Below are 26,801 nucleotides of genomic sequence, written 5' to 3' on the forward strand. Positions count from 1 at the left end.
TGAGACTGAAGAAGTCACTTCGATGAGTGACGAAATGTTTCTCCCACTGAAAACGCTACGTCCACATGAACAGAATCAACTTTTGGAGACAACCTTGAGATTCAAATTCTCAAGCCAGAGGTCCACTGACACTAACAGAGTCTAACCCTTAGAGGAGGTTTGGCAAAATTATACTTTATTCAGATGGGTGGTTTTCTTGATCATCTTGACATTTCCTAACTACATATAGGATAATGTGCAAAAAAGGAAGGGGAATCAATTAGGTTTTAATTAAGGTTCTACAATCCCCTATCCTGGTTGTTATTTACATGACAGTTTAAGAAACTGGTGCAATTGTTGGTTATTTAAGTGCATGTTAATATATCTAATTAAAGAACATTCTGACTGTGACTGCCATGGTGCCTCCATCCTACTTGGCTGTCTACTCCAAGTTTTGTTCTCTGTCTGTTTTTCTATTTCTATTTAATGTTTCTCCTTCTTGTTTCTCTGTGCTTGTTTTTTATGTTTATATTTGTTGGCGAGATTCATCACATCTTGCTGAGGCTAAGGCTCTGTTTTTATTGGACCTGCCAATCATCTCTGACAGAACAATACAACCACAAAAATGGACTGAGCTGACTCTTGTGAGCTGTGCTTTCACTTCAAAGGAAGTGGACTGGCATGAGCAAATTCTCCGCCACATTATTGGCGAACCATGGTCGCTGAAGAAATCGCAGAGGTAAAAGGTAGTAAAAAGGTATGGTTAATCCACCATTTTCAGCCTCTATCCCCTCACCTCCTCAGATCAGAGAACTGACTGTCTCTCCACTCCCAAGGTGTTCACGGGTGAGTTTAGCAAATGTGCTGGATTTCTTACACATAGAGTTTGCTAGTATTCAAACAAAAAAGGGCATATGAGTCAGATTGTTCCAAGATTGCTTTTTTTGTGGAGATATTTTAAGACCAGGCGCTAAAATGGGCACAGGCTGTGCTAAAAGCAAGCCCCATTCTTTCTTTTGAAGATTTCATTCCTAAATTTCGGAATGTTTTTGAGTCTAACCCCGATGTTGGCTGCTCATCAAGTAAATTTAAGTGTGCCCGACTTCTCAACAGACTTTTCGATGTTGACTAAAGAAGTGGGCTGGTAGTAGAAGGCCCTCCATGGAGCACAGTTTAAATGATTATTTGAAACATGAACTAGCTGCCAAAGAACTGTCTTTCTTGTTGGATTTACTCATTGCAATGTGTAAAAATTGATGACCATGTCCGCAAACACAGGTGAAAATTTTACTTTCCCAGAATGCTCCTGGCTCTTATTCTCCCCCGCAGTAACAATGTCCCAATAATGTCCCTCTGTAAAGTATTTTAAGTCATGGCCCTTGATGGAAAAGGACCTCCCTGATATCACACAAGACTCAGACTGTCTCACTTACTCTCTCTGGCAACCACACTGAAGATGTGAGCTTCTATGTGTTTGAAGCCCTTCTTACTCCTCTGGTCCTTGGTCATCCCTGGTTACGTAATCATTATGATTACGTAACCAGGGATGACCAAGGATTCAAGGTTACTTTATTTATACCTGTAAGTAAATTTGCTTTACAGGAAAATGATAGCATTTGGCATCCCTTTGCATCCCTTTAATTGGATAAAATTATATTTTGGGGTGCTGAAAAAAGCTTTGTTTCATGTTGACAATGTTTCTCCACAATGTAAGTGGGGGTGACCTCAAACCAGGCCCCATTAAGTACAAGCTGTAATTGATTGGCCTATCAATAAGAATCACAAGCAGTTGTGTTGCTTTGGTTTTTCTTTGGTTCATCTGTGACTTCAGTAAGCAAGTCCTCCCACTAATGCAACTTGCCTCTCCCAATCTTCTGTTCCAGTGGTCACCATTGGCTCAATGTGCCTTTGATCTTCTCAAGCAACGCGTCATATCTGTCCCCATCTTGTCTCAACCTGACCTCACGCAACAGTTCATTGTGGAGGTGGATGTGTTCTACTGCTGTGTGGAAGCTGTCCTATTGCAAAACAAAGAAGGTAAAAGCATCCCTGTGCCTTTTTCTCTTGTTCTCTCTTCCCAGCTAAACAGAATTATAATGTTAGATATCAAGAACTGCTGGCCAGCAAACTCGCCCTAGAGGAATGGAGGTGCTGATTGAAAGGGTCAGGACATACATTCATCATGTGGACTGACCACATGAACCTTGCATACCTCCAGACAGCATAAAGGCTTAATACTGAGCAAGTCAGGTGGGCTCTGTTTTCCACTCAGTTTAACTTCACCATAACTTACTGACATTCCTCACAAAACATCAGACCACTTTCCTGGCAATTCTCCACTTTTGACAAAACCCCTGACAAATCAACCATGGTCCGTGCTTTCTGAATGATTGGATCCCTTATCTGGTAAATTGAATCAGCCCAGCAAACAAAACCAGACCATGGCAACAGTCGTCCTGGTCGCCTCTATGTGCTCGCTTTGATTTCATCCATCCATCCATCTTCATCCGCTTTATCTGAGGCCGGGTCGCGGGGGCAGCAGCCTAAGCAAAGAGGCCCAGACCTCCCTCTCCCCAGCCACCTCCTCCAGCTTATCCGGGGGAACACCAAGGCGTTCCCAGGCCAGCCGAGAGATATAATCTCTCCAGCGTGTCCTGGGTCTGCCCCGGGGCCTCCTCCCGGTGGGACATGCCTGGAACACCTCACCCAGGAGGCGCCCAGGGGGCATCCTTGTCAGATGCCCGAACCACCTCAGCTGGCTCCTTTCGATGTGGAGCAGCAGCGGCTCTACTCTGAGCCCCTCCCGGATGGCCGAACTTCTCACCCTATCTCTAAGGGAGAGGCCAGCCACCCTTCGGAGGAAGCTCATTTCTGCCGCTTGTATCCGCGATCTCGTTCTTTCGGTCACTACCCACAGCTCGTGGCCATAGGTGAGGGTAGGGACGTAGATCGACTGGTAAATTGAGAGCTTCGCTTTTACACTCAGCTCCCTCTTCACCACGACGGATCGGTGCTGCTTTGATTTCAGTCTAAGGTAATTCAATGGGCATACCAGAGGTCCCAGTTCACATCTCAAGTTTGGTGTGAATTCTGCTCTGCTCTCTGAGCCAAGGTTGGCCTGCCTTCTGCGTTTCATCCTCAGACTAACAGACAAGCACAACGTACCAACATTTGGAGCTCCCACCTGGCTTGGTGGAGTATGCCCATGATGTCATGACATGCCATAGAAGGTGAGCTTGTCGTATGGCATAATCTATGCAGTTGGCACTGCCACTGGAAGGCTACCTATGCTATCCTGCTAAGGACCATGGAGCAAAATAAACGTCTTACCAATCGCAATAGAATCCCAGTGCCGGTCTACTGTCCTGTACTACGTGGGACTGGAAGAACGGCAACTTTCATATTCTACACTGTGAGTCTTCCTTGGCTTGCACATCAAGGTTTTGTTTTAAGATAAGATAAGATAAGATAACCTTTATTAGTCCCACACGTGGGAAATTTGTTTTGTCACAGCATGAAGTGGACAGTGCAAAAGTTATGAGGCAAAAATTAGGATACAATAAGAATAAATACAGTACACAACTGTACAGAATAGAATAAAATAAAATACTATATACAGTAGAATAAAATAAAATAAATATACAATAAGATAAAAATAGAATACAAATGCTATATACAACTGAGTAAAAATACAACGATGACAGAAAAGATTATTGCACTTAGTGTTATTGCACATGTGTGGATGTGTGTGTTTGATCAGTTAAAGTCTTTATTGTGGAGTCTGACAGCAGTGGGGAGGAAAGACCTGCGAAATCTCTCCGTCCCACACCGTGGGTGCCGCAGTCTCCCACTGAAGGAGCTGCTCAGTGCTGTCACAGTCTGCTGCATGGGGTGGGAGATGTTGTCCAACAGTGATGACAGCTTAGCCACCATTCTCCTGTCACTCACCACCTCCACTGGGTCCAGAGGGCATCCTAGAACAGAGCTGGCCCTTCGGATCAGCCTGTTCAGTCTCTTCCTGTCCCCAGCAGAGATGCTGCCGCCCCAGCAGACCACACCATAAAAGATAGCAGAAGCCACCACAGAGTCATAGAAGGTCTTCAGGAGTGGGCCCTCCACTCCAAAAGACCTGAGTCTAGTCTTTTTGTCTAGCTCTCCCTTGTGTTTCCCCTCTCTCCTCTTTTTACGGGTTCCCAACTCTGGCCAGGCACACCTGCTCTAATCACCCACATGTTTATCAAGAATCCACTACTTAAGGTAGTGGATGAGGATAACTCTTTGTTTGGTAATTGGGCTAATCGGTTAGCTGAAACCCTGGCTCCTGCTACTCTGTTTTTGCTCGGATTTTGACTGTCTGTTTCCTGTGCACAGGCCCCTGGATTTCCTTCCCTGGTGTGGTGCGCTTAACCCTCAGTTGAAAGGGAGTGTGAACTGTAAATTTTGGATGTGTTGATTCGCTTTGTTCCTGGACTATTTCCCTTTTCTTGTCTTACTGAACTGTGATCTCCCGAGCCCTGTGCTAAAGTCTACCATCCCATTAGCCTTGACAATGGTCAATCCACGCTAATACTTTCTAAAACGATGTCTTAAAGAAAAATATTTTCGGATTAAAAGTTTTAGATATAAAACATCCACGTACATATATTTCAGATGACCATTCCTCAAGTGGGTAAATCTCCACAAGATGTAAGCGCTAGCATAGATAACAAAGATATTGAGAAAGTCTAATTTGAATTAACAAACAGTAGTCAAGGATGTTTTGTGTTCCAGATAATGAACTGTTTACATATAAATATGAATAAACAATTAACACATTCTGAACCATATGCATGATTTGATTTGTTGGATCAAGTTTAAAGTTTAAATTTTTCTGCCACACTGGATTTGACGTTTTTGTTTTGACAAACATTAACTTTTTTTTTAGTCACAAATGTATTTCCCAGTATTTATCAATAGGCAGGGATGATTGTCTCATCAAGCGTCACAAAATGATGTTTTCTCAACATGTGTCACAGCCAATCAAAGTGATTTTGCAACAGCTGAACACTAGGGAGTGCTAGTATCCAACCTGCACAGATCTAATAGCTTTGGAAATACTATTCTGATATTTGTTAAGATTGTGTTCGTTATATCACAGAAGAGTTGAGCATTGGCTTTGGTCTGCAGTCTCAGAGAACCATTCTAGCTGAGTTGTTTTGTGCTAAGCTGTTACATATTTCTGCTTTTTTTCTATATTTGTAATGATATTTTGTGGACAAAGATTTAATATGAACATCAAAAATGCAAAAATGTATTCTGTGTGTTGAATATTGACACAGGCTGGAAGGATTTAGACTGCATACTTGTGAAGTGGTCCTTAATGTAGCTAAAGAAAAACGACCCACAATTCTTGGGAGTCACTACGATGCAGTTTATCAAGTCAGGACAAACATTAAAGGAAGTAGACTTACGCTGTGATGGAAATGTTAGCGGCTGACATGGGGCTGACTTCCTTTACCTCCTTGGCCTTCTGGAGGGCAAGTTTCTTATTAATAGCCTCCTCTTGCTCCTCTTCATCCTATAGGTATAGAAAAAAAAACATACATGGACACATATTTTAACTTGTGTTTATTTCAGGACTATAATAAATAACAAGTTGTCGCTCAATGCACTGAGAAGTCCTTTATAATATATTTATTTTGCTGTGACCATTGTTGATAGAAAGTCCACTATTAAAGAACAAAACAAATTTAAGTCTAGCAGGAGCATTCAGAATATGGATATATTATAAGGGTAAAATCACTGAAGATTACGAGGTTCTTTTTCCTTTGCCAAAACCTGAGCTTGCCATCTTAGGGCATTTTGACATCAATAGTATCTTTAGTCTGTTCCAAATCACTTTTCCTCACCTTTTACATGTGATCTGGTTTTCTTTCACACAGACAAAAATCAAACACATGGCACAAAGAGATAAAAGGACAAGTTTGGTCTAAACGGACTAAACACCAACAGTGTGAAAACACCCTTAATTAAACCTCTGAGGTCTAAGCCACCTATTGATGACACCAGCCTTCACCCTAATTCTAACTCTAACCCCCAACAATCAGAATATATCATTTTTTGTAATATTAAATTGTGAAGTCCTGGCAATCAGGGACAAATAGATAATTCAAACTGAAACCTTTCCCTTTTAATAATTAAAAAAATCTATCTTGCCTTTCTTCTAAATATAGCATAGGTTTAGACCTTAGTTAAAATCAGAATTGTGTTTGTTTGCTTGTTTGTTTGTTTTACATCAAAAGCATTAGGAATGATGATAAAAACAGAATAATTTTATAATATAGAATAATATTAATTTTTTTGTCACAAAAATGAAAAAAATTCTTTATTTCATAAAAAAAAACTTTATTTCATGAGCAAATATCACAAGCTATACCACAAAACAAAACTAAAAGTAAATATTGCAACCCAAATAGAACTAAATTCTAAATTTCTACTCAATTACTACTCAAGTTAGCTAAATATATGCATGTGTTTAATTTTCAAGACCTGCTTTAAATGGCTACCATTTTGACAAGCGCAGCCCCAGAAGATTCTGAAAACTCTGGTTAAAATTTAGAAGCAAGATATGCATATATTTAACAAAATTATTTTCTCAGTTATAACTAGAATACTATAACATTAACTACTTCACATTATGTGTGAAAAAATGAAAGTGGGTCAACCAACCTTTGTTTAAATACATATGTTGAAAAGTATTTGATATATGAAGCTAAGTTTTCAGAAGTATCATTAGTATATTATATATCTAACAGGATAACTTAGAACCATAACATTATAGTGAATATGGTTTAACAGAAAATGATAACTGTGAAGATTATCAAAAAATGATCATTTGAAATGAAAATAAAAAATATGCACATTAACTAAATTAATTAATTAGAGTACCATCCAGAAACGGCCAAATTTGGTTCTACTCTGATTACACTATCTAGCAATATTTCTTATTCTTTTGTTTTTGTGATACAATTTTCCTTCAGAAAAGGCTTGAAAATGCCTAGAACTTCATAAAAAATATTTTATGAACTAATAATGGCATAACACAAAAATTGGCTTTTGTATTACACCAGGTGTTATAGCATTAGCAGGGGAGTTTTTCTGAGAAATCCAAGATAGTCAGCGTTGTAAGCATTTGGCCAGTTGACATGGAATGTCCCTGAGGGCTAAGTAAAGAAGATTGCAAGATTTCTTCTACACCTTCCAGTTATCTAAAGAACTCGATCCTTCATCTAAGGATGTCCATCAACCTACTCATCCAAGATTATGACATCATAATGATTACATCATAATCTTGTCAGTGCTGTGTCTTAACCCTCTGTCATCACACCATGGCCCTTTATTTAGAGAAAACAGGCATAAAAATAAATCAAAAATCTGACTACCTTTAGTTAAAGTTAAGACTGAGGATGATTCAGAGGATTAAGAAAAAATGAAGTAAAAGGCCATGGAAGATTTTACTAAGGGTGAAAAATTAAATGAAATATATAACAATATATCGTACCTTAGTGAGCTCCTGGGCATTTGCAAGATTATCAACAGCAATGGCCAAGAACACATTGAGGAGGGTGTCTGGTTATTTATGTTCTCAGGAAAACACCAAAGGATTGATAAACACAATTTACAGGTCCAGCTAATCTTCAAATCAATAATAAAAACTTTGGCAGGGCTATAAAGCTGCCTGGTGTCAACAAAGGGAATCTATCTTGATATATGAGGCAGGATACAATTTCCAAAGAGAGTAAGTACGATGAAATAAATGGAAGAGAACATTCCCCCATGCACACCCCCCTGGGATTCAATCCCATGGTACATGACTGCGTTCCAGTCCTCTCCAGTTAGGATCTGCAGGGGAGACAGAGACTGCTTTAGGGGTCCAGTTCAGTGGTAGTATAAAAAAATATAACATGACTTAATTGATCTTTACCTGGAAGACGGTGAGAATGGCTGCTGGGAATGTGTCAAAATTAGTTGTCGGTGTTTCGTCTTCAAAATTAAACCTGCAGGGAGAGGAATAGTCTCTGACTGTGATTAGTCTACAAAGCCTCAGCACTATACCTCTCACTCATCCTCCACCTCCTGCTGTATTGAGCAACTTATTGTCCTCTCAATTACACTCCTGTAAATTATTCCAAATATATATGTTTATCATTAAATTTGAGTCATCTGAGGCTGTGAGACCTCGTGGTTGATCACTGACTATTTTTCCTTCTCAAATTTAAGAGGCTTATGACATAATTATAATTGTCTAATTCAGACAAAGTGTGGAGCCCGCCCCCTAGGGGGGGGCGCGGAGCCATTGCAGGGGGGGCGTGGTATGAAAAGGGGGGGGGGGGGACAAAACGCTTGGACACTGATAGCACGGGGTGCCCACAGAAACGCAAAGCAGGAGATGAAGCATAGCTGAATATGTTTCCAAACCAACTTCATTCTAAGCCAAAGACTAGAAAATATGCCTCTGCCTTTCTAATAGTGATGGGTCGGTCGCGAATGAAATGGCTCTTAGAGCCGGATCTTTGAAGTGAACGATGCGAGCTGGCTCCTTTTTGTTTGTTTTTTTCTTTCTCCTGCCCTCTCTTTAACTTTTTTTTGCTTCACGCTGCAAGTCACCCTTGTGTTTGCGCTGAGCAGAGACGGCAAACAGAGCCTTGCGTTTGCGCCCCTCTGCACAGCGCTGAGCTGAGGGGGCTGGGCGGTAGTTACACTCGCAACAGCAGTAGCACACAACAAGAGCAGGAGGGAGAGGGAAAGAAAGAGAGCCGGGAGCAACAAGAGACAACACCGTCACATTGGAAAGGTACAGTAAAGAAAATGAGTGACACCAAGAAAAGAAGCAAAGTCTGGAACCATTTCAATCTTATTGACAAAAAAAAGGCAGAGTGTAGAGTCTACAAGAAAAGGATATCATATAGAGCCAGCTCCACAAACAACATGCACAGGCACCTAAGAACTGTCCACCCATCAGTGCAATGGGAAGATAAAACGCAGTCAGTTGAGTGTGATATTAATATTTCTAAATGCCAACCTTTCCCTTAATTAAAGATCTGGGTGTTCTTTTTTTCCCCTTTTTTTTCTCCATATTTTAATTTATATTTTATTGTGTTGTGGTTTGCAGTGTTTTGTGTTGTTTCACTTTAAATTTGTTTAAAAGGAAAAAGCTGAAAATTTAAGTAGTTAAAAGTTGAAATGTATTAAATGTAAATAGTTGGTTTCTGTATTTTATAATTTATTTATTACATTTTATGTGGAGTGAATAAATAAAAGTATATTTACAGTGGCCCCTAGAGACAAAGCACGTACACACTCCAAAACACGTACAAACTCCAGAGCACGTACAAACTCCAAAACACAACGGAAATGCTCCAGGATGCTAGGGGCCGTGTTGAGCTTTTGTTACCCAGTGGCTACACAAGCCAGGAAGTACCAACAATCGGATTGGGTGTGTGGTAGTAACAGGTAAATGAAGTTTTTTTTTTTTATTATTTGAATATATATATATGAGTGTTTGTGTATTAATACAAAAACAATAGACGTATGAATTCGATTGTGTAATTTAAGTGATCTAGGTAGCTATGTTGGACCTCACGTCAGCCTTTGACACCGTTGACCATTATATTTTGCTTGAAAGGCTGAAATACTGGGTTGGTGTATCTGGGTCTGCCTTAGAGTGGTTCTCCTCGTATCTCTATGAACGATACTTTTCTGTGGCGGTTTCTAAGTACAGGTCATCTTCCACGTCCCTGTCCTATGGTGTGCCACAAGGTTCTGTGCTGGGGCCCTTATTGTTTTTAATATATCTACTTCCTCTCCAGCATATTTTGAGCCCCTTTGAGGACATTTGCTACCACTGCTACGCAGACGACATCCAGCTATATATATCTTTTAAACCTGAAGATGTTTCTAAGCTGCAGAATCTAAATGTGTGCTTAGAAACCATCAAAGGTTGGATGGCTGACAACTTCCTCCAACTTAATGAAGAAAAGACTGAAGTCCTTTTATGTGCTCCAGACAGACATGAACCTAACATAATGAATGCTCTTGTTCCTCTTTCAACATTTGTGAAATCGTCTATCAGGAACCTAGGGGTAACCTTTGATTCTGCTCTTACCCTGGATGTCCACGTCAAATCTCTGGTTCGGTCCTGCTTCTATCATTTAAGAAACATTTCTAAATTGAGCCCCATAGTATCTCATACTGAACTGGAGATTGTTATTCATGCATTCATTTCATCACGATTGGACTACTGTAATTCACTGTTTACATGTCTAAACAAAAACTCCCTGGAGTGTCTGCAGATTGTCCAAAATGCTGCAGCAAGGCTTCTGACAAAAACATCGAAATACTCTCATGTAACACCATTGCTTATACAGCTGCACTGGCTCCCCGTTGAATTCAGAGTCCATTTTAAGATTCTGGTTCTGACATTTAAGGCTCTTTAAGAACAAGCACCAGCGTACATCATTGAACTTTTACAGCCCTATGCCCCTAGTAGGTCCCTGAGGTCTTGTGATTAGGGCCTACTTGTTATTCAGTATACAAGACTGAAAACCAAGGGTGATAGAGCTTTTGCTACTGTGGCCGCCAGACTGTGGAATTCTCTTCCTCAGAACTTAAGATCTGCAGACTCAGTGATTACTTTTAAAAAACAGCTAAAAACACATCTTTTTAAAATTGCATTTTGTTAACTTTTGACTGTTTTTGTTTTATACCTTGTGAAGCACTTTGTGATCTTTTATCTAGAAATGTGCTATATAAATAAAATTTTACTTACTTACTTACTTACTTACTCTGTTTTGGAAGTTCAGTTAACGCTAGAAATGTGTTTTGGAGTTTGTACGTGCTTTGGAATTTCTAAGTGCTTTGGAGTTTGTACGTGTTTCATCTCTAGGAACCCCCATAAATATTTATATATAAACATACATAAAGAAAACCACGTTTTTTTACATTACTAATTCCTTTTGTGCATAATTTTATATTGTTGTTGATAATTAATTAATTAAAGCAACAAAACAACCTGAAGAGCTGGCTCTTTTTAGTGAGCCGAGCCGAAAGACCGGTTCTCTAAAAAGAGCTGGAAATCCCATCACTACTTTCTAAATGGAGGGACAGTAACTGCGTGTGTATATGTAAGCGTGTAAAACCTGAAGACAGTAAGATTAACAGTAACAGTATTTTGTCTCTATCTCCCATTCTGCAATTCATCTCATGTAAACGTGGCGCACAGCGTGACGTGAAAAAGGCACATACCTTTGACGTTGCGTGATGAACTCTGTATTCCTCATCCACACGTAAACGGAAAAAAATGAGTTTTAAAAAATCTCAGTTTTTGGTGATAGGAAACGCCGTTTACGTGTGGACGAAACAGCTGCGTTTTCAAAAATACCCGTGTAGGTGTGGACGTAGCCTAAAAGAGTTAGTAGTTTATTTTATTACTACCTGTCATTTGTTGCAGATTACTTGTATTTGCTTAATTGTTTACTAAATGTTTGAGGTGTGAAAGAAACCGCAATGGAGCAAAATATGGGTGTGTGTGGTTGGAGGATGTGTTTGTGCATGTGCGTACGCGTGCGCGCGTGTACATGCGAGAAGGGGGGGGGGGGCGCGAACATTTTTCTTGTAAAACAAAGGGGGGCCTAGCAAAAACAGTTTGGGAACCACTGGTCTAATTACTGAATTTAGTACAGTAATGTGCTCCATCATTGCCTTACTGAAATGCTGCTCCAGCTAATTTTTCCTGCTTAGTAAATCCTGCCAAGAGTCTTGTCATTAGCTGCATCACAATAAATAAATAATAAATCAGCAGAAAAAATCTACTCACTGGCCACCAAAGAGCTGCATACCCAGCAGAGCAAAGACCACGATGAAGAGGAAGAGCAAAAACAGCAGGCTAATAATGGACTTCATGGAGTTGAGTAGGGATACCACAAGGTTCCTTAATGAGTTCCAGTACCTACACAAAGACACACCAGTATGAATCCATTGTGTAATCCGGTTTTACAGAACACAGACAAACATTTCCATTTACTCACTTGGTGACTTTGAAGATCCGGAGTAGCCTCAGTGCTCGCAGGACACTGATTCCAAATGAAGCCCCGGGCTTCATGGCTGCCCAGACCACCTCAAAAATACTGCCAATGATCACCTGTGAACACAGTTTGATAAATCAAAACCGTCTGAATTTCTTTCTTCAATAATTCGCTACATTTCTTTTCTAGAGAACTAGTTCTGAATCATGCTAGTTTCCCTATAAATGTTCTCAAAATGCACAACAAATTGACGAAACAGTCAACTGAAGTGGGCAACTCACCCCAAAGTCAAAACAGTTGAAAGAGGAGTGAAAGTAGTTCTGGGGTCCAAGACCATACATTTTCATGGACATCTCCACCAGGAACAGGCCCAAAAATACAAACTCCGCAAGGTCTGTCCAGAAGAAATAGATATAGCTGATTCTATAGCAGCTATGCCCACAGTGAATAAGACACAGAAAGAGACTATTTGTGTATTACAAAACGCTGTTTGAGTCATGTGTGTTTACACATGTGTTGCTGCAGCACAGAACTACAGGAATTAGAGTACTAGTAAAACAAAAAAAAAGCAGATACAGGCAACAGCAATTTTGTATGCAAGAAAGATGATCTCACCAGGATCATAATAAAGCTGGTACTATAATTCTAATGGAATGCTTCAAGTGAATGGAAGGATGATGAGCAACATGATCTTTAAAGCCTCAAACCTCCACCAGCATCCAAATATGGCACCAACAATCTTAGTTGCAGCTGGCTGTAATATGTTATTTTTGGACATTAACATAATAAGTCAACTACACAAATGTAAGAAAAAAGTCAAAATATAGTTGTACATTTGAAAATTTAATAAATATTTCTTCATTTTTTTATGCACTTCATTTGGAGTGCTAAATGTTTGGGTGAATTACATTATTTTCATCCCTTTTCCTTTTACATAAAACAAGATGATATAGCCTAAAACATAATGTAACAGAATGGCACATTTTGAGAAGAAACAGCAGAGTGACCTAGTGTTATTAGTTATGCAGCAATCTTGAAATTTGCTCATGCTTTTTGCCCTCTATACACTTTAATACTCCACATAACAGGGGCCTGAAAACTGAAGACTCTGCCTCTACTTCTCCCTTTAAATATCCTAGGAACTACAAGTAAGCCCGCACACTGAGAGCAAAGTGCTCAGTTGAGGTGATACAGTACTATAAGGTCTTTAAGACCTGCTGGCGCCTGATTATACAGTACCTTCTATGTGAGGAGAAGAATTTTAAATTTTATTCTGGATTTAACAGAGAACCAATGAAGAGAAGCCAATAGAGGAGAAATATGCTCTCTCTTTCTAGTCCCTGTCAGCATTCTTGTTACTGAAGGCTTCTCAGGGAGTTTTTAGGACATCCTGGTAGTAACAAATCACAGTAGTCCAGTCTAGAAGTAAGAAATTCATGAACTGGGTTTTCAGCATCACTCTGAGACAGGATGTTTCTAATTTTAGAGATATTGAAGAAGAAATCAGTCCTACATAATTGTTTATTATGTACATTGAAGGACATATCTTGGTCAAAAAACTACTCCAGGATTCTAGAGGCCAAGGCAAAGCCACCCAGAGTAGGGAATCTGGTTAGATACCATATTTCTTCACTTAATTCCTTGGACTCCCATTATTCTTAGTAAAGGTCCAATTAGTGCAAAATCAAGTTAAAACAAATCATTTTTATGCTATCAAAGACATACTGGTTGTTGTCAATCATGATCATTAATGGCAATTTAATAGATGTTTACTGTGTCAAGTTAAAAGACATTGTTCAACCTTTAGCACCACTTATTACAAACTTGTGAGTGTGTGCACATATTGAGCCTATATGTATATGTTTCATATTCTGTGGATTTTTAAAAAATGTAACCAAATTCCAGCTTGTGCACCCAATTCTTGCTTTTTAAAGTCATTAAATGTGTATGTTGTACAACAATTCCATCCAGAAGGAACTAAGAGTTAAAAGAAATCACTGAAGGCTCAAAATTACCATGACATTCATTCCCATAACGAATGAATGTAAACATCTGACCACAACTGTAATATTGATTCGTTATAATATTACTGGTAAGACGGAACCAACAGGTGTAAGCTATCTACTTTAGGTGGTAAAGAGTGGCATGAGTATTTATGTTTTCATTTTGAATGGCACACTTGCAGTTACTTTCATGTAAATACTGCTACAACTGTTGATAATGGTCCTCTTCGTGGTTTAACTGGCTAAAAAGCGCTCCATCTCAACAATGAGTAGAGAATCAGTTGAAATCGAATTTGACAACTATCATGTTTCAAGCTGTATCATGGCCAAAATAAAATAATAAAGCCATCCATGCACTGATAGGAGAATTTTGTATATCAAGTAATGGCTAAAATACATTTAACATTAAGCAACTAGTAACTATAGTTAAAATTGATTTTGAAAACGTACAGGTCCATGAAAACATACAGGATTACAAGAAAATTATTTAAAATGTATAGAACTGTTGAATACTTACATAGTGCATAGGTAAGCCACTCAGGCTGGTCATAGTGTACTATAGCTACACACAGTGTATTTAGGCCAACCAGACATAACACTGTCCAGTAGAAGCTCTGGGATTTAACCAGACGCCGGATGGTGAAGCGAATCCTCTTCTCTTTCCTCCTGAAGTAAGATGAACTCTCATTCTTGCTCTTCACACTTGCCCGAGCATATGGCGACCCTGGGGGGGCAGTTGGAGCAAAACATACAAAATTGCAATAAAGTTACCAAGTCTAAAAATGAGGTGCTCCTTCCAAATCAAGATATGTTTGATTATAATCAGCTAGAGCCATGGATCTTAAAGTAAATTAAGGGAAGACTGATCATTCTTACTGACAGATTACAGAATTGGCTTAGTATTCCTGGCACTTCTCATTATATTTATCCTCATCTTTACTTTATTTGGCCCAGACAGCTAAGGAGGTCTGCTTTTACACTTAGCCCAAGGTTAACAACATCAAATCAGCTGTTAGGAAGCATTGTATTATTTTTGACCAGTGTTTGTTTTGAATGGCACCTCTCAAAGATCATCCAGTCTTATTTCTTTAATTTAAGAAACATCCCAAAAATCAAACTTAAACCCAATAATATGTAACTTTTAGTACGCACTAGTGGTGGGTTTAAAAAATCGATTTCCCAATTCAAATCGATTTTAGTTTGAACAATGTGATATCGATTGATTAAATCCGGAATTGATTTTTAAATATAAATGTATTTTGGCAGAAACACCAGAATCTCAGGTTAAAGCTTACAAAACTAATTCTAGTTTTTACCCTCAAATAACTAAAACAGCAAATGAGAGCAGGTAAACGGATTCTACAAAAAGACGCAAACACAAAGAGCATATCCCAGTTTACCGGGCATGCCGTCAAGTGCTGAACGCCATCTCACAGAACATCTCACAGATTCTGGACTGGAGCTGCAGGTTTTGTCACTCTCCAACCAAATTTAACTGAACAAGTAGCAAAAGAAGATCAAAACTACGCTTTACATTTGATAAACATTGTCATGAATTCCCTCTTACTTTTGCTTTTACTTCCTCCACCGCTCTCACTCTCAGTGTACTCAGAGGCCAATTTACCATCAAAAAATTTTATTTTCTGCATTATTCACTTACTTATTGTGCTTCCAGGCTTATTACGCACCAATTTACTGTTGTGCACAGTGCTGTCGGCCACTGTTTCTTGTTTGTTCAAAAATGACCTCCAACGAGAAAGCATGATTTATGCTGTTCAATACCAAAGAAATTAAAATTTTTACAAATTATGCCAAATTGCAAAGCGCTTAGCTCTGTCTCTAATAAAACCTCTGTAACTTTCAGCAGCATCAGGTAATGTTCATATATTGATTCATGGTTTTCTTCTGGGTTTTTTTTTTTCTCATTCTTTCTTGTTCCTATTTAGCCTCTACTATATTAAACTTTCAGTAACTTAAATTAAGCCCAAATGTCAAGTAGGACTGGACAAAAAAGGAAAGAAAAATGGTTCCATTAGAATTTCATTACTGGCACAGGAAGACTAGTGGGATAATCATTTCCTGTTCTATTTTAAACCCAACCTGTCATGATCCTGGGCCATGTTGGCCCAGCATTCTTAGTTTTCATGTATTTTTGTATTTTGTTCTTTATTTAGGCCATGGTTCCTGGGTTGCTCTCTTAAGTTGTTCCTTATTTGATTTCCCCTTGTGACTTTTACCCCCTGTGTGCCCCTCTGTATCTGTGAGCCCTCATCTCCTCTCCTTGTGTTTTATTCCATGTTTCCCCAGCCCATTATGCCTGTGCTCTCCTGTCTCTCTCTCTCTCCTCCTGTCTGCACCTCTGTGTACTTCCTGTTTTACTTTGACAGTCTCCCGTCAGTGTTGTGTTACTCCTGCCGTGTCTCGTTATGATTATCTGTGTCAGCTGTGGTCCCCGTGTGCTCCCACTTCCCTCGTTAACCCTCTGAGTATTTATGTGCATGTCTCCCTCAGTTCGGTGTTGCATCGTCAATATCTCCTCCCCGAACCTGTGTGCCTTTCTGTGTTCCCTCGGTCCTCAGTTAGCATTCCCAGTTTAGTTCTGTTTCTTTGTGAAGCCTGCAATAAAGCAGTGATTTTGAGTTCAGCTTTTTGTCTCCGTGAGTTTTGCGTTTGGGTGCTCATCTGCCTCCACACATCCAGTTTATGACACGACCTCTGACTCATACTGTCTCACCTAAGTGACTACATTATCCAGTTTTATGTTTGTCTCTACTTAGCTGTTATTGACACTGTATACTGTACAACAAGCCTCATCAAATTTATTTTAAAACTTTGCAATATTTCTTTTAAATTTAAGCCAAACTCAAGATGGAACTATAACTCAAAAGTTAAAATCTGTGTTTTTCAAGAAAATATGTTGACCTCAAATCAAAATGAAGAATAAGGTAAAGTTAAAGTATTTTGTGGCGATTATGCATTTAGTCATTTAAAAATGTTGTTGCTAAAACCACCAGTATTCTTCATTATTCTAAAGCCATTTTTCATAAACATGCTACTTTTATGAAAAGCCCAATAGCCTGCCAGGCCTAAATTGACTCCTATTTGGTCTGATTTAGAAGTTTTTGATATAAATTATTGTCAATTAATTAAAAAAATTAAGGGTAATGTTTCAAATCATGTATATATCGGGATAGAGTTTGGTGCTCTCCTACTTTAGTGTATAGCCTTCTGAATTTGACTGTCATGGGCCTGGGTCTGGGGGCCCATGTGTTTTAGGTTTACCCCGGGCTGGCGATCCTTGCGGGTCACCCTGCCCAATGGTCTAGTTAAGCATATTCTGTTGTCGTGTGTAGTATTTTGTTGTTCTATCTCCTTTTTTCCATCTCCCTGTAATGTGCTTTTATGTTGATGCTCACGCTCCCGGAAGTATTGGGCACCGGGTGATCCTTTGACCCAGAAGTGTTCTCGTGCTGGAGGCAGCCACACCTGCTGCTCGTCAGCCACCGCTGCTGCTGATTACCGGCATCAGGAGCGTCTTATTTAACAGTGTGGCTGAGGTCCAGTTGACACTCGATCCTTCAGTTTACCTCGTCAGTACAGCCATGGACTTGCTTTTGAAAAACCTTGCTTTGAAGACGGATTGCCTAGCTGACTTATTGTGTTTATCTTTACTAGGAAACGGGAGCAGAGTCACAGATTGGATATGAGTTTGGATATATTCCATTCCAATGTTCACGGACGCGAGCACTGTGTGGGGATTTTGAAGATCACCACCTTGGGGAGTATATACAAGTCCAGTTCCAGTCCAGTTCCAGGACTTGTATATATTTTCCCTATTGTTTTTCACTGTAGATAAATTCACTGTTTTCTCTCTGAAGAGACCTGTGTTCGGGTCCGCTTCTTATCAACACCTTTATGTATGTTTTCCACCCTGGACCAAACACAGTCTTTAAGCAGTCAAAGTGCATAATCTACATGTGCAAATTAAGCTAAAACAGCAGCACAGATACTACAGTGACTTGAGTTAAAGCATTTAAGACCTGTAATAGATTTAAGACCCGGGCAGCACGGTTAGCACTGTTGCCTCACAGCAAGAAGGTCCTGAGTTCAATTCCACCATCAGGCCAGGGTCTTTCTGTGTGGAGTTTGCATGTTCTCCCCGTGTTTGCGTTCTCCCCGGGTACTCCGGCTTCCTCCCACAGTCCAAAGACATGCACTTTGTGGGGATAGGTTAATTGAAAAATCTAAATTGCCCATAGGTGCGAATGGTTGTCTGTCCCTGTGTGTCCCTGTGACTGGCGACCTGTCCAGGGTGTACCCCACCTCTCGCCCTATGACAGCTGGGATAGACTCCAGCACCCCCTGCGACCCTAAAAAAGGATAAGCGGAAGTGAATGGATGGATGGATGGATGGATGGATGGATGGCGATTTAAGAGCCTTTAAAGACACAGAAAGCCCTGATAAACAGTATAATCTTTTTCATCCTCTACTTATGATTTTCTTATTTCACTTTCTGTTTTTCTGCAATCAGCTTAACAGAATTAAAATAACACCATCTCCCGAATGATGTTTGTCAATAGCAAATCTTAACTCCTTCTCAAGTATCCATTACATAGTATTGATTTAAGACAGTATAAGCAAGCTTGACTGATGCTTGATTTTGCAGGTCTTGACAATGATTTTCAGTACTGATTGGGTTTATAGATAAAACTATCAGCAACAATATTAAAATTAATTTTGGGTTGATACTACATTTCAAAACAACAGCTGTGTGAATGAACTTTATATTGAAAGATAAAGAGATAAATATGAAGGTATCATATTTGTAAACTTAAATTGATTTTTGCTATTCTTTGATTTGGCTTTTGATAGTATAAGAAAAGTATCAGTCTCTATGGGAATGAGATATTGGAGGAGAGGGGAGGAGCGAAACTTCAGAGAGGCATGTAAAATGTAAACTCAAACTTTGGACAGTCACATTTTGGGGTGTTTGATAAATTCGTCTAGAATTCTAGAAGTGAGAGCTGCTCCATGTAAAGTGTGATGGACACAATTTCTCCCAAAAAAGTGTTTCCCTGGATATTTCCCAATTATCTATGAAGCCCACTTCATTTTTGGACACCAGCCAGAGAGCAAGCAGTTTAAGGACACCATGTGGCTAAACATCTCCCTGCTGGTACAATTATGGAGGGGACCAAGTCCTACAAAGTCCAACATTTCAAAGCAACAGCCATATAAAGCCTAGACCCAAGGTCTTCCAGCACGATATTGCAGTTTAACAAATAATCAAAATTAATCACATAACCTGTCAGTGGTTTTAATGTTACAATTAACTGATGTAAATGTTTGCAGTGGGGACAATTGATATGTTGTGTGTTTAACATACAGAACCATCACAAATCTAAGGCACTGTCCTCACCAACAGATGAGATGTCAGTAAAGTGGTCCTCCCCTTCCTCTGCATTGATGAGATCATTCTTACTCTTCCTGGTCCGTTTTAGCACTGCAAATACATCAAGGAAACACAAAAATAAAAAAGGAATATGAACTAAGTCAGAAAGCAGCTCATATACTTTAATATTATATTATTAATAATATATTAATATTCTTCTGGTTTTGTTTTGGGGGGTTTCCTCACTCTGCCACATGCCACGCAATATTCACAGTTTTTCAGCTATTCTGCCTTGACAGAACTCAATAATCCAAAGGAGGAAATCAAAGTTGATTCTGTTTGTCTGGAGACGGCATTTTCAATGGGAAAAATGTTTCATCCAGCACAAGCCATAATAATATTAAATGCAAAAGGGTTTGCACAAAAAATAATTTCTATATAGTCCTTATATATAGTCCTGTAATGGGCCTACTTCCTCCCTATCCAGTATATTGCACTGATCACTAAACAAATGGCCACTTGCCTGTAGGTGTAAATAGGCACCATAAGTGTTGCTCTTCTGTGCTGTGCCATCTGCTTAACCAATTTTTATTTTTTTTGTTTCTCCATGGTATAATTCACACCAATTCTCTTGGCAGTTGTGTATACCAGTGGAGCCAATCCTTGGGGTGGACCAATTTTGGCATAGAGGGTTGAAAGCCCAAAGAATACTCTATTTTGAAAAAATTGTGTCTGACCTGCTCCAATACTCCTCCAATACTAAGTGAAAAGGAAAACAACCATAACTAAACCAAGGAGGCAGCCTTACCATACATATAAAACTTAAGAGGAAAAAAAACAGAGGCCTCCAGTTTGGTTTATGCAATATTTATCATAAAAGACATAAGAATTTAGGTTGTACAAATATTTTCCATTCTGCTGACATAACACCCAAATTTGCTCTACTGCTGTTGGCGTTCTGTAAAATAACACAGTTCAAGTTTGCTATTGAGAATTTCTTAAAAAGGAAGAGTAAAAAACAGGACGGTATTCAAATGACAGAAAAGTGAGTCACAGCTGCATGAAGGGCACTCATATTACAATGCTAACTTCAGTGAGCCTCCTTCTCTCTCCTGCATTTTGATCTCATTGGCCTTCCACCTTTATAACCATAATAAAGGTTAACTGTAATCCTGGGTGAGTTGCAGATGAGAGCTAGTCTGGCCTATGAGCACACATGTAAACAGACAAACAGGCACATGTATGCACAGCCACATAGCCACACACAAAGCTGTAATAAACGTAAATAGTTTTTTTTAAAACCTAAAAAATATGGGACCTGTAAGTCTTATAATGTGCATCCAAAGATTTTTAGATTTAAGCTCACTTTTTATATTTAACTTCTTAATGATGGTTGCATGTTGTTCTAAATGTAAATGTTTTCAATGTTGAAAACTGATTCTGAAGATACCAGTCCTCACCAGAGTTGTTGTGTTTTCGTTTGTACCATGCTCCATCCAAAGATTTCTCTTCTGCGTTCTTGTCTTCCTCAGCCAGCATCACTTCTTCTGCAACACAAATTATGATAAACAATTATGTCATAATAGTGCTAACATCAAGTAAAGCAAAGCTGTTATTTAAATCTAACGGTAAAAATCGGTCATAACTAAATTTACACCTGCAGTGTAAAGATATGATTGTGTTTCTGACCCGCTTTGCAGATCCACTCCAGGTACCCAGTTAACTCTCTCTCTATTTGCTGTTGTCGGCGAAGCTTCAAGAATTCTTGCCTCTTCTCCACACGCTCTCTCTCCTTCGCAAATTCCCTGAAAAAAACACAAATACACACACATGCGCACACACACACACACACACACACACACACACACACACACACACACACACAAAGAAAAGTTATTAAAACTGACAAGCCAACATAGACCCTGGAGCATTCAGCTGTTGATGGGTACACAGCCGGCGGTCTTCCAGCAGGTGAGGCAAAGTCCCTGTCTAACCCTCACACTAAACTGAAAAATGGTCTTATACTGAGACAACCAAATAATATCTGTCACAACGGTAAAACACACTGTTCTTTCTTTTACTAATTGAAATGAGATTATCTTAAGTCACAGTCTGATGATGTTTGACTTGGCCAGTTTTAGAAAATATTTGCAATTTAAAACCAGTGACTTCATCTTCTCCTCATGGGCCAAGACAGAAAAAAAGATAAGCTAAAAATAACATGCACATTGGACATACTCATGCTTTCAGATGGAATGGGTTCCATTAAATACCCTGCACTGTGAACAACAATATATTTGTTTGTGTTTGTGATAGTATAGCTGATGATAGTAGCATACCACAACTAGACTGATGATGGGGGTTTAAAAAACCCACTTTAAATTTTACATGGAACTGAAGTTTCCAGCCAGTCCTTAAATACTGAAATACTGCTGGTGACTGATGATAGCAAGAAATTATTGCCAAATTCTTTGACCACAAGCAGCTGGAAAACCTCTTACACAGTAAATGTTAGTTTTCTGTTGTCCTGTTTCAAGACAAAAGATTTATTTGCAACAATGGCAGTGGATTATTTGAGTTTGTTGGACTAAGGTCTTATTGGATTCTAGGGAGACTGGAGGTCAAGTAAATACCTTTGTGGTGTTTCTCAAGCACCTGCTGAGTAGTTTTTGAGGTATGGCATTTTGTTCTTTCTTGCAGACTCCTGCTGTAAGGAGTACCAGTGGGGAGTGGGTACGTCTGGTTTGCAGCAATGTTTTTAGTGGGTGCTAAAGGTCAAACTAATGACAAGAAACGGGGTACAGGGCTCTGGGCCACTGTGCTACCTGTCAAGTAGGGTGGCTGTCAATTCATTTTTTGTACAGTCAGCATACTCACATTAAAAGAAAAAAGAAGCATATGAAGGAGAAAGAAGAAGGAAAAGGAGAGAATTCTTAATGTCATGGAAAAAAGCAGAAAGACACTGATGATAGCATCACTCGAAACTGTTTCACTCACATCTGGAACTAAAAACAGCTGTCTGTGAACTGTAAAATGCATTTATGACTGTGTGTAAATCTAAGTAGCTCTAGAGCAAGTGGATTTTATTTGTCTTAACAAAATAACTGATAAGAAAACATCAATAAGGATTATCATCACTGGTAGACCTACACCTTCTTATCGAGACACACAGGAGGCAGCAAAGAGGTAACGTTGGGAAATTTTCAATCAAAAGTGTTCAGGCAGGCATACAATCTTTATGTAGTGTGCATGTCCTCTCTAGCCCATAGCATCCCCAACCACAAGGTGCACTAGAGAGGTTGCATAAAACTGCCTTGACTCTGAGAGAGACTGGGACGAAGGTCTGCCTTTCCTGCTGTGTGCTGATTGCAAGGCGAAGCAGGAATATCACGATTTTAGTGTGTAGTATTTAGTGTTTGCACATAATGTGCGAAGGCCCCTCAAAGTGTTGAAAGAGCAATTATTGGCTGTCAACGCACCTCCTCAGACTAACGTCCTTAATTTCGTCAGAGTTCAGAGAACTGTTGCACCATGTCTGTTTTTTTAATTCACTCTACAGTTTAGTGTTTTCTTTTCTTTCCTGGAAGAGTGGAGTTGTAGTAGGTAGGTAGTTGTAATTAGCTGTTTGTAAAATTGTAAAATAAATGTATTTAACACACAGTTGTTCTTTGGAGACTCCGCTTATGTATGTGTAACCCAGTGTTAAAAACGGGATTAAAAGCATAAATATTGATATTCTTTTGATTAAAATACTCATTTCACAATGGGAATAAATATTGATAAAAAGCAATTAAATATAATAAATACTGATACAAAGCATGTAAACAAAACATAAGTTTAATTAATATGTGGATAAATGGTGTGGAGGCAGGACTTTGTCATTTAGAGCGTTCTTGTCAGACACCCTTGGCTCCTACGAATCTAGAATCTGTCTGATCTGGCCCATATTTCCCTTCTGTTCTGGTATTGTTGTTAAAGGTAACTATACTGCCTATACTACATACTAAGAAGGCAAGAAGTAGTGCTAACAGGTCTTACATGCCCACTACCAGTATTACACCACCAGTGCTACATATGGCTTGTGCTGTTGCCCTCATATCCCCTCCCCTTAAGCCCTTGCAGACATGGGTCCAAAAAGCGTAAATGTGAAGAAAAGTGCTCCTATCCACCACTGCTTTGTTTTCCACAGTGGCAGAACAACTAAATTAAATCCAAGCTGAAACTAAATCTGCCTGCATAAAAACAAACTGCTAGCTGACTTTGTCACTATCTTTAAATTTGTCCTGTAAGCTTTGCTCCAGACTGACAGCAGCCAAACGCCTTTCTTTCCCTTATATACTTGCCACATGCAGTGGTGCATCTAAAAGGTCACTCACGGTGTATTCCACTAAATGTATTTTTAAAAGTAAAAGTTAAACATCTTGTTTTTCAGATATATAATTAATGTTAATTATGTAAGTCTACAAGTAAATGATGATATAGATTTAAACTACCTAGTTATACACTGACCAAGATGTGTGATGTAAGTCTGTAAAGGTTCTCATTCATCCAGGTCATTGTAGTCTAAGGAGCTTGGAAAGAAAAGCGTCTGGACTTCTTTAGGTTGCTTGAAGCAACTTAAAGAAGTCCAGATGCTTTTCTTTCCAAGCTCCTTAGACAATGTGTGATGTAAGAAACTTTTAATCACCTATTTACCACATTAATATGAAAATTTTAATCATAGGCAGTGGAACTCGTGTTATGTCCTTTTGAATATAACAGGCAAATTGAATAAGTGCAGGTTTAACCAACAATTTCAAATTGGTAAAGTAGTCTAACTATAGTTAGACTTCAATTCAATTCAATTTTATTTATACAGCGCCAAATCACAACAAGAGTCACCTCAATGCACTTTATATTGTAAGGTAGACCATACAATAATACACACAGAAAAAAACCCATATGATCATATGATCCCCTATGAGCAATCACTTTGGTGACAGAGGGGAGGAGAAACTCCCTTTTAACAGGAAGAAAACTCCAGCAAAACCATACTCGGGGAGGTGCAGGGCCATCTGCCATGACCGGTTGGAGAGAGAGAAGGAATACAGATACAAAACATGCTGTGGAAGACAGCCAGAGATTAATAACCAAGTGTGATTCAATGCAGATAGGTCTATTAAGTGAGAAAGGTGACTGAAGAAGAAATACTCAATACATCATGGGAATCCCCCAGCAGTCTACGCCTATTGCAGATAACTAAGAGAGGATTCAGGGTCACCTGAATATATCTCTAAAATTAGAAATATCCTGTTTCAGAGTGACGCTGAAAAACTAATTCATGCATTTATCACTTCCAGGCTGGACTACTGTAATTCAATATTATCAGGATGTCCTAAAAACTCCCTGAAAAGCCTTCAGTTAATCCAAAATGCTGCAACAAGAGTACTGACAGGGACTAGAGAGAGAGTGTATTTCTCCTATATTGGCTTCCCTTCATTGGTTCCCTGTTAAATCCAGAATTTAATTCAAAATTATGCTCCTCACATACAAGAGAAAACCGCAGAGTCCAAAATTGCTTTGGCAAAGTTACACACAATATTAATTCAATATTAATTTTAGTGACCTCCAATTGTAAACGGGTGTCATAACTGCCAATGTGATTAATTTTATTGAATTTACATTTAGCCGTAGCCAGCAGTTTCCCTCAATGTCGCCTGCTCTGGCCCCTGGAAGACAACTGACTATGGTTACTGGTGTCTCTCGCTTCACATGTCTCAGAACAGAATCACTAATTATCAGAGTTTGATCCCCGGCGGCTGTGTTGCCGAGTGGGGGAAAGCAGTTAGACACATGAACAGCTTTGTCGTGGACCAGGGGCTTCTGTTTAAGACTATGCTTCGTCCTTACCATCACCCAACAACCCTGTTTCTCTGGCTGCATGGCACAGTCTGCCAGGGGACAGCTAGTGGGGCCTATGCTACCTTCTGCTGTGACTATAAATTAGGCAGTGAATACACAGAGTGTGTGCTTGGATGAAGCATGTGAAGATTACACTACGAAATAAAACGTTATTAATAAGTTTTGTATTAAATTGCTACGCAGATTAAGCTACACAAAAACACCACTGTGTGTTTATACAATTCTCTGCATTTAATTATTAATTATTATTAATCTCTGGCTGAGTTCCACAGCATGTCTTTGTCATGTCTTCATAGACTCATCCCCAACTTGTTGCAGCAGATGGCTGCCCCTTCCTGAGCCTGGTTCTGCTGGAGGTTTCTTCCTGCTAAAGAGACTTTTTCCTTCCAACTGTCATCTAAGCACTTCCTCATAGTGCTCTGCTAATGATTGTTGGGGTTTTCTCTTTATTATTGTAGACACTTTCATTATAAAGCGCACTGAGGCAACTGTTGTTGTGTGCTATATAAATAACATTTAATTGAAGAATTTTATTCAATTAAGTTCTCTTGCTACATTAATTTAAATTAATTAATTTTTATTTTAATTAAAATAATAGTAACTTTTAAACTGTTCTAATTTATATTGTTATATACTTAACATCGTTTTTTAAGTCACCAAATGCCACTGGTATGCAAATATAAGGTACATATTCAAGGATAAGTCTTTAACAGCAAGTGTAAAAAAAACTTTACCAACATTCTTGACATTTTCAAGTTTAGTCAAAGAATGCTGCAATTGTTCATTTGGTTTTTTGTCTTTGAATATTGTATATTAATCAACAATCACAACTTAAAATTTATTGTTATATTTTGATGGAATAGTATAAATATTTCAAAATAAACTAGAAAAATTTGCATTTCCTGCGAAAATGCAGTGTGGATGCTTTAAAGCTGAAGCTGTATGCAAAAACTAGCTGAAAAAGCTGAAAAGTTGCAGAAATTGTAAAAACTTTGCAGAAGCAAAGGAACTTTGCTAAAATGGAATAACTTAGCAGAACTGCAATATCTTAGAGGAAACATAATACTTGGCAGAAATGCAATAGCATAGCAGAACGTAGCAGAAATATTGTAACTTACCAGAAACATGATAACTTCTCAAAAATACAAGAATTTAGGAGAAATAGTATAAGATAACAGAAAGAATATATTTAGCCAAAAATACTTAAGCATTACAGAAACACTATGATTTAGAAAAATAGTACAACATAGCAGAAATACTGTGATTTACCAGAGACACTGTGATGAACTATGAATATTGTAATTTTAAATTAATACTATGTTTTAGCACAAATACTATAATTTGACAGAAATACTATCATTTGGCAGAAATACTATGTTTCAGCACAAATACTCTGGTTTAGCACAAATATTATAACATAGCAGAAATACAATTATATAGCAGAAATGCTATATTTAGAGAGA

The 26,801-nt window shown here is 38.8% G+C and overlaps 1 protein-coding gene across 1 annotated transcript in view; it reads right to left on the reverse strand.

The window, feature by feature from the left end:
* The window catches only part of LOC146375793 (voltage-dependent N-type calcium channel subunit alpha-1B-like), a 285,946-nt gene that overhangs the window by 166,092 nt on the left and 93,053 nt on the right, over window positions 1-26,801 (reverse strand). The window contains exons 8-18 of the mRNA XM_084946389.1: window positions 21,127-21,242; window positions 20,898-20,984; window positions 19,465-19,548; window positions 14,562-14,777; window positions 12,323-12,435; window positions 12,045-12,157; window positions 11,834-11,965; window positions 7,943-8,015; window positions 7,743-7,860; window positions 7,520-7,587; window positions 5,430-5,536 (exon numbers count right to left, since the gene is read on the reverse strand). Coding sequence (XP_084802515.1) covers window positions 5,430-5,536; window positions 7,520-7,587; window positions 7,743-7,860; window positions 7,943-8,015; window positions 11,834-11,965; window positions 12,045-12,157; window positions 12,323-12,435; window positions 14,562-14,777; window positions 19,465-19,548; window positions 20,898-20,984; window positions 21,127-21,242 — 1,227 coding nt within the window. The remainder of the gene's footprint in view (window positions 1-5,429; window positions 5,537-7,519; window positions 7,588-7,742; window positions 7,861-7,942; window positions 8,016-11,833; window positions 11,966-12,044; window positions 12,158-12,322; window positions 12,436-14,561; window positions 14,778-19,464; window positions 19,549-20,897; window positions 20,985-21,126; window positions 21,243-26,801) is intronic.

The sequence above is a fragment of the Perissodus microlepis genome, chromosome 12 (genome assembly GCF_051167445.1).
Source record: "Perissodus microlepis isolate ML-2025 ecotype Zambia chromosome 12, ASM5116744v1, whole genome shotgun sequence".
NCBI classification, from domain to species: domain Eukaryota; kingdom Metazoa; phylum Chordata; class Actinopteri; order Cichliformes; family Cichlidae; genus Perissodus; species Perissodus microlepis.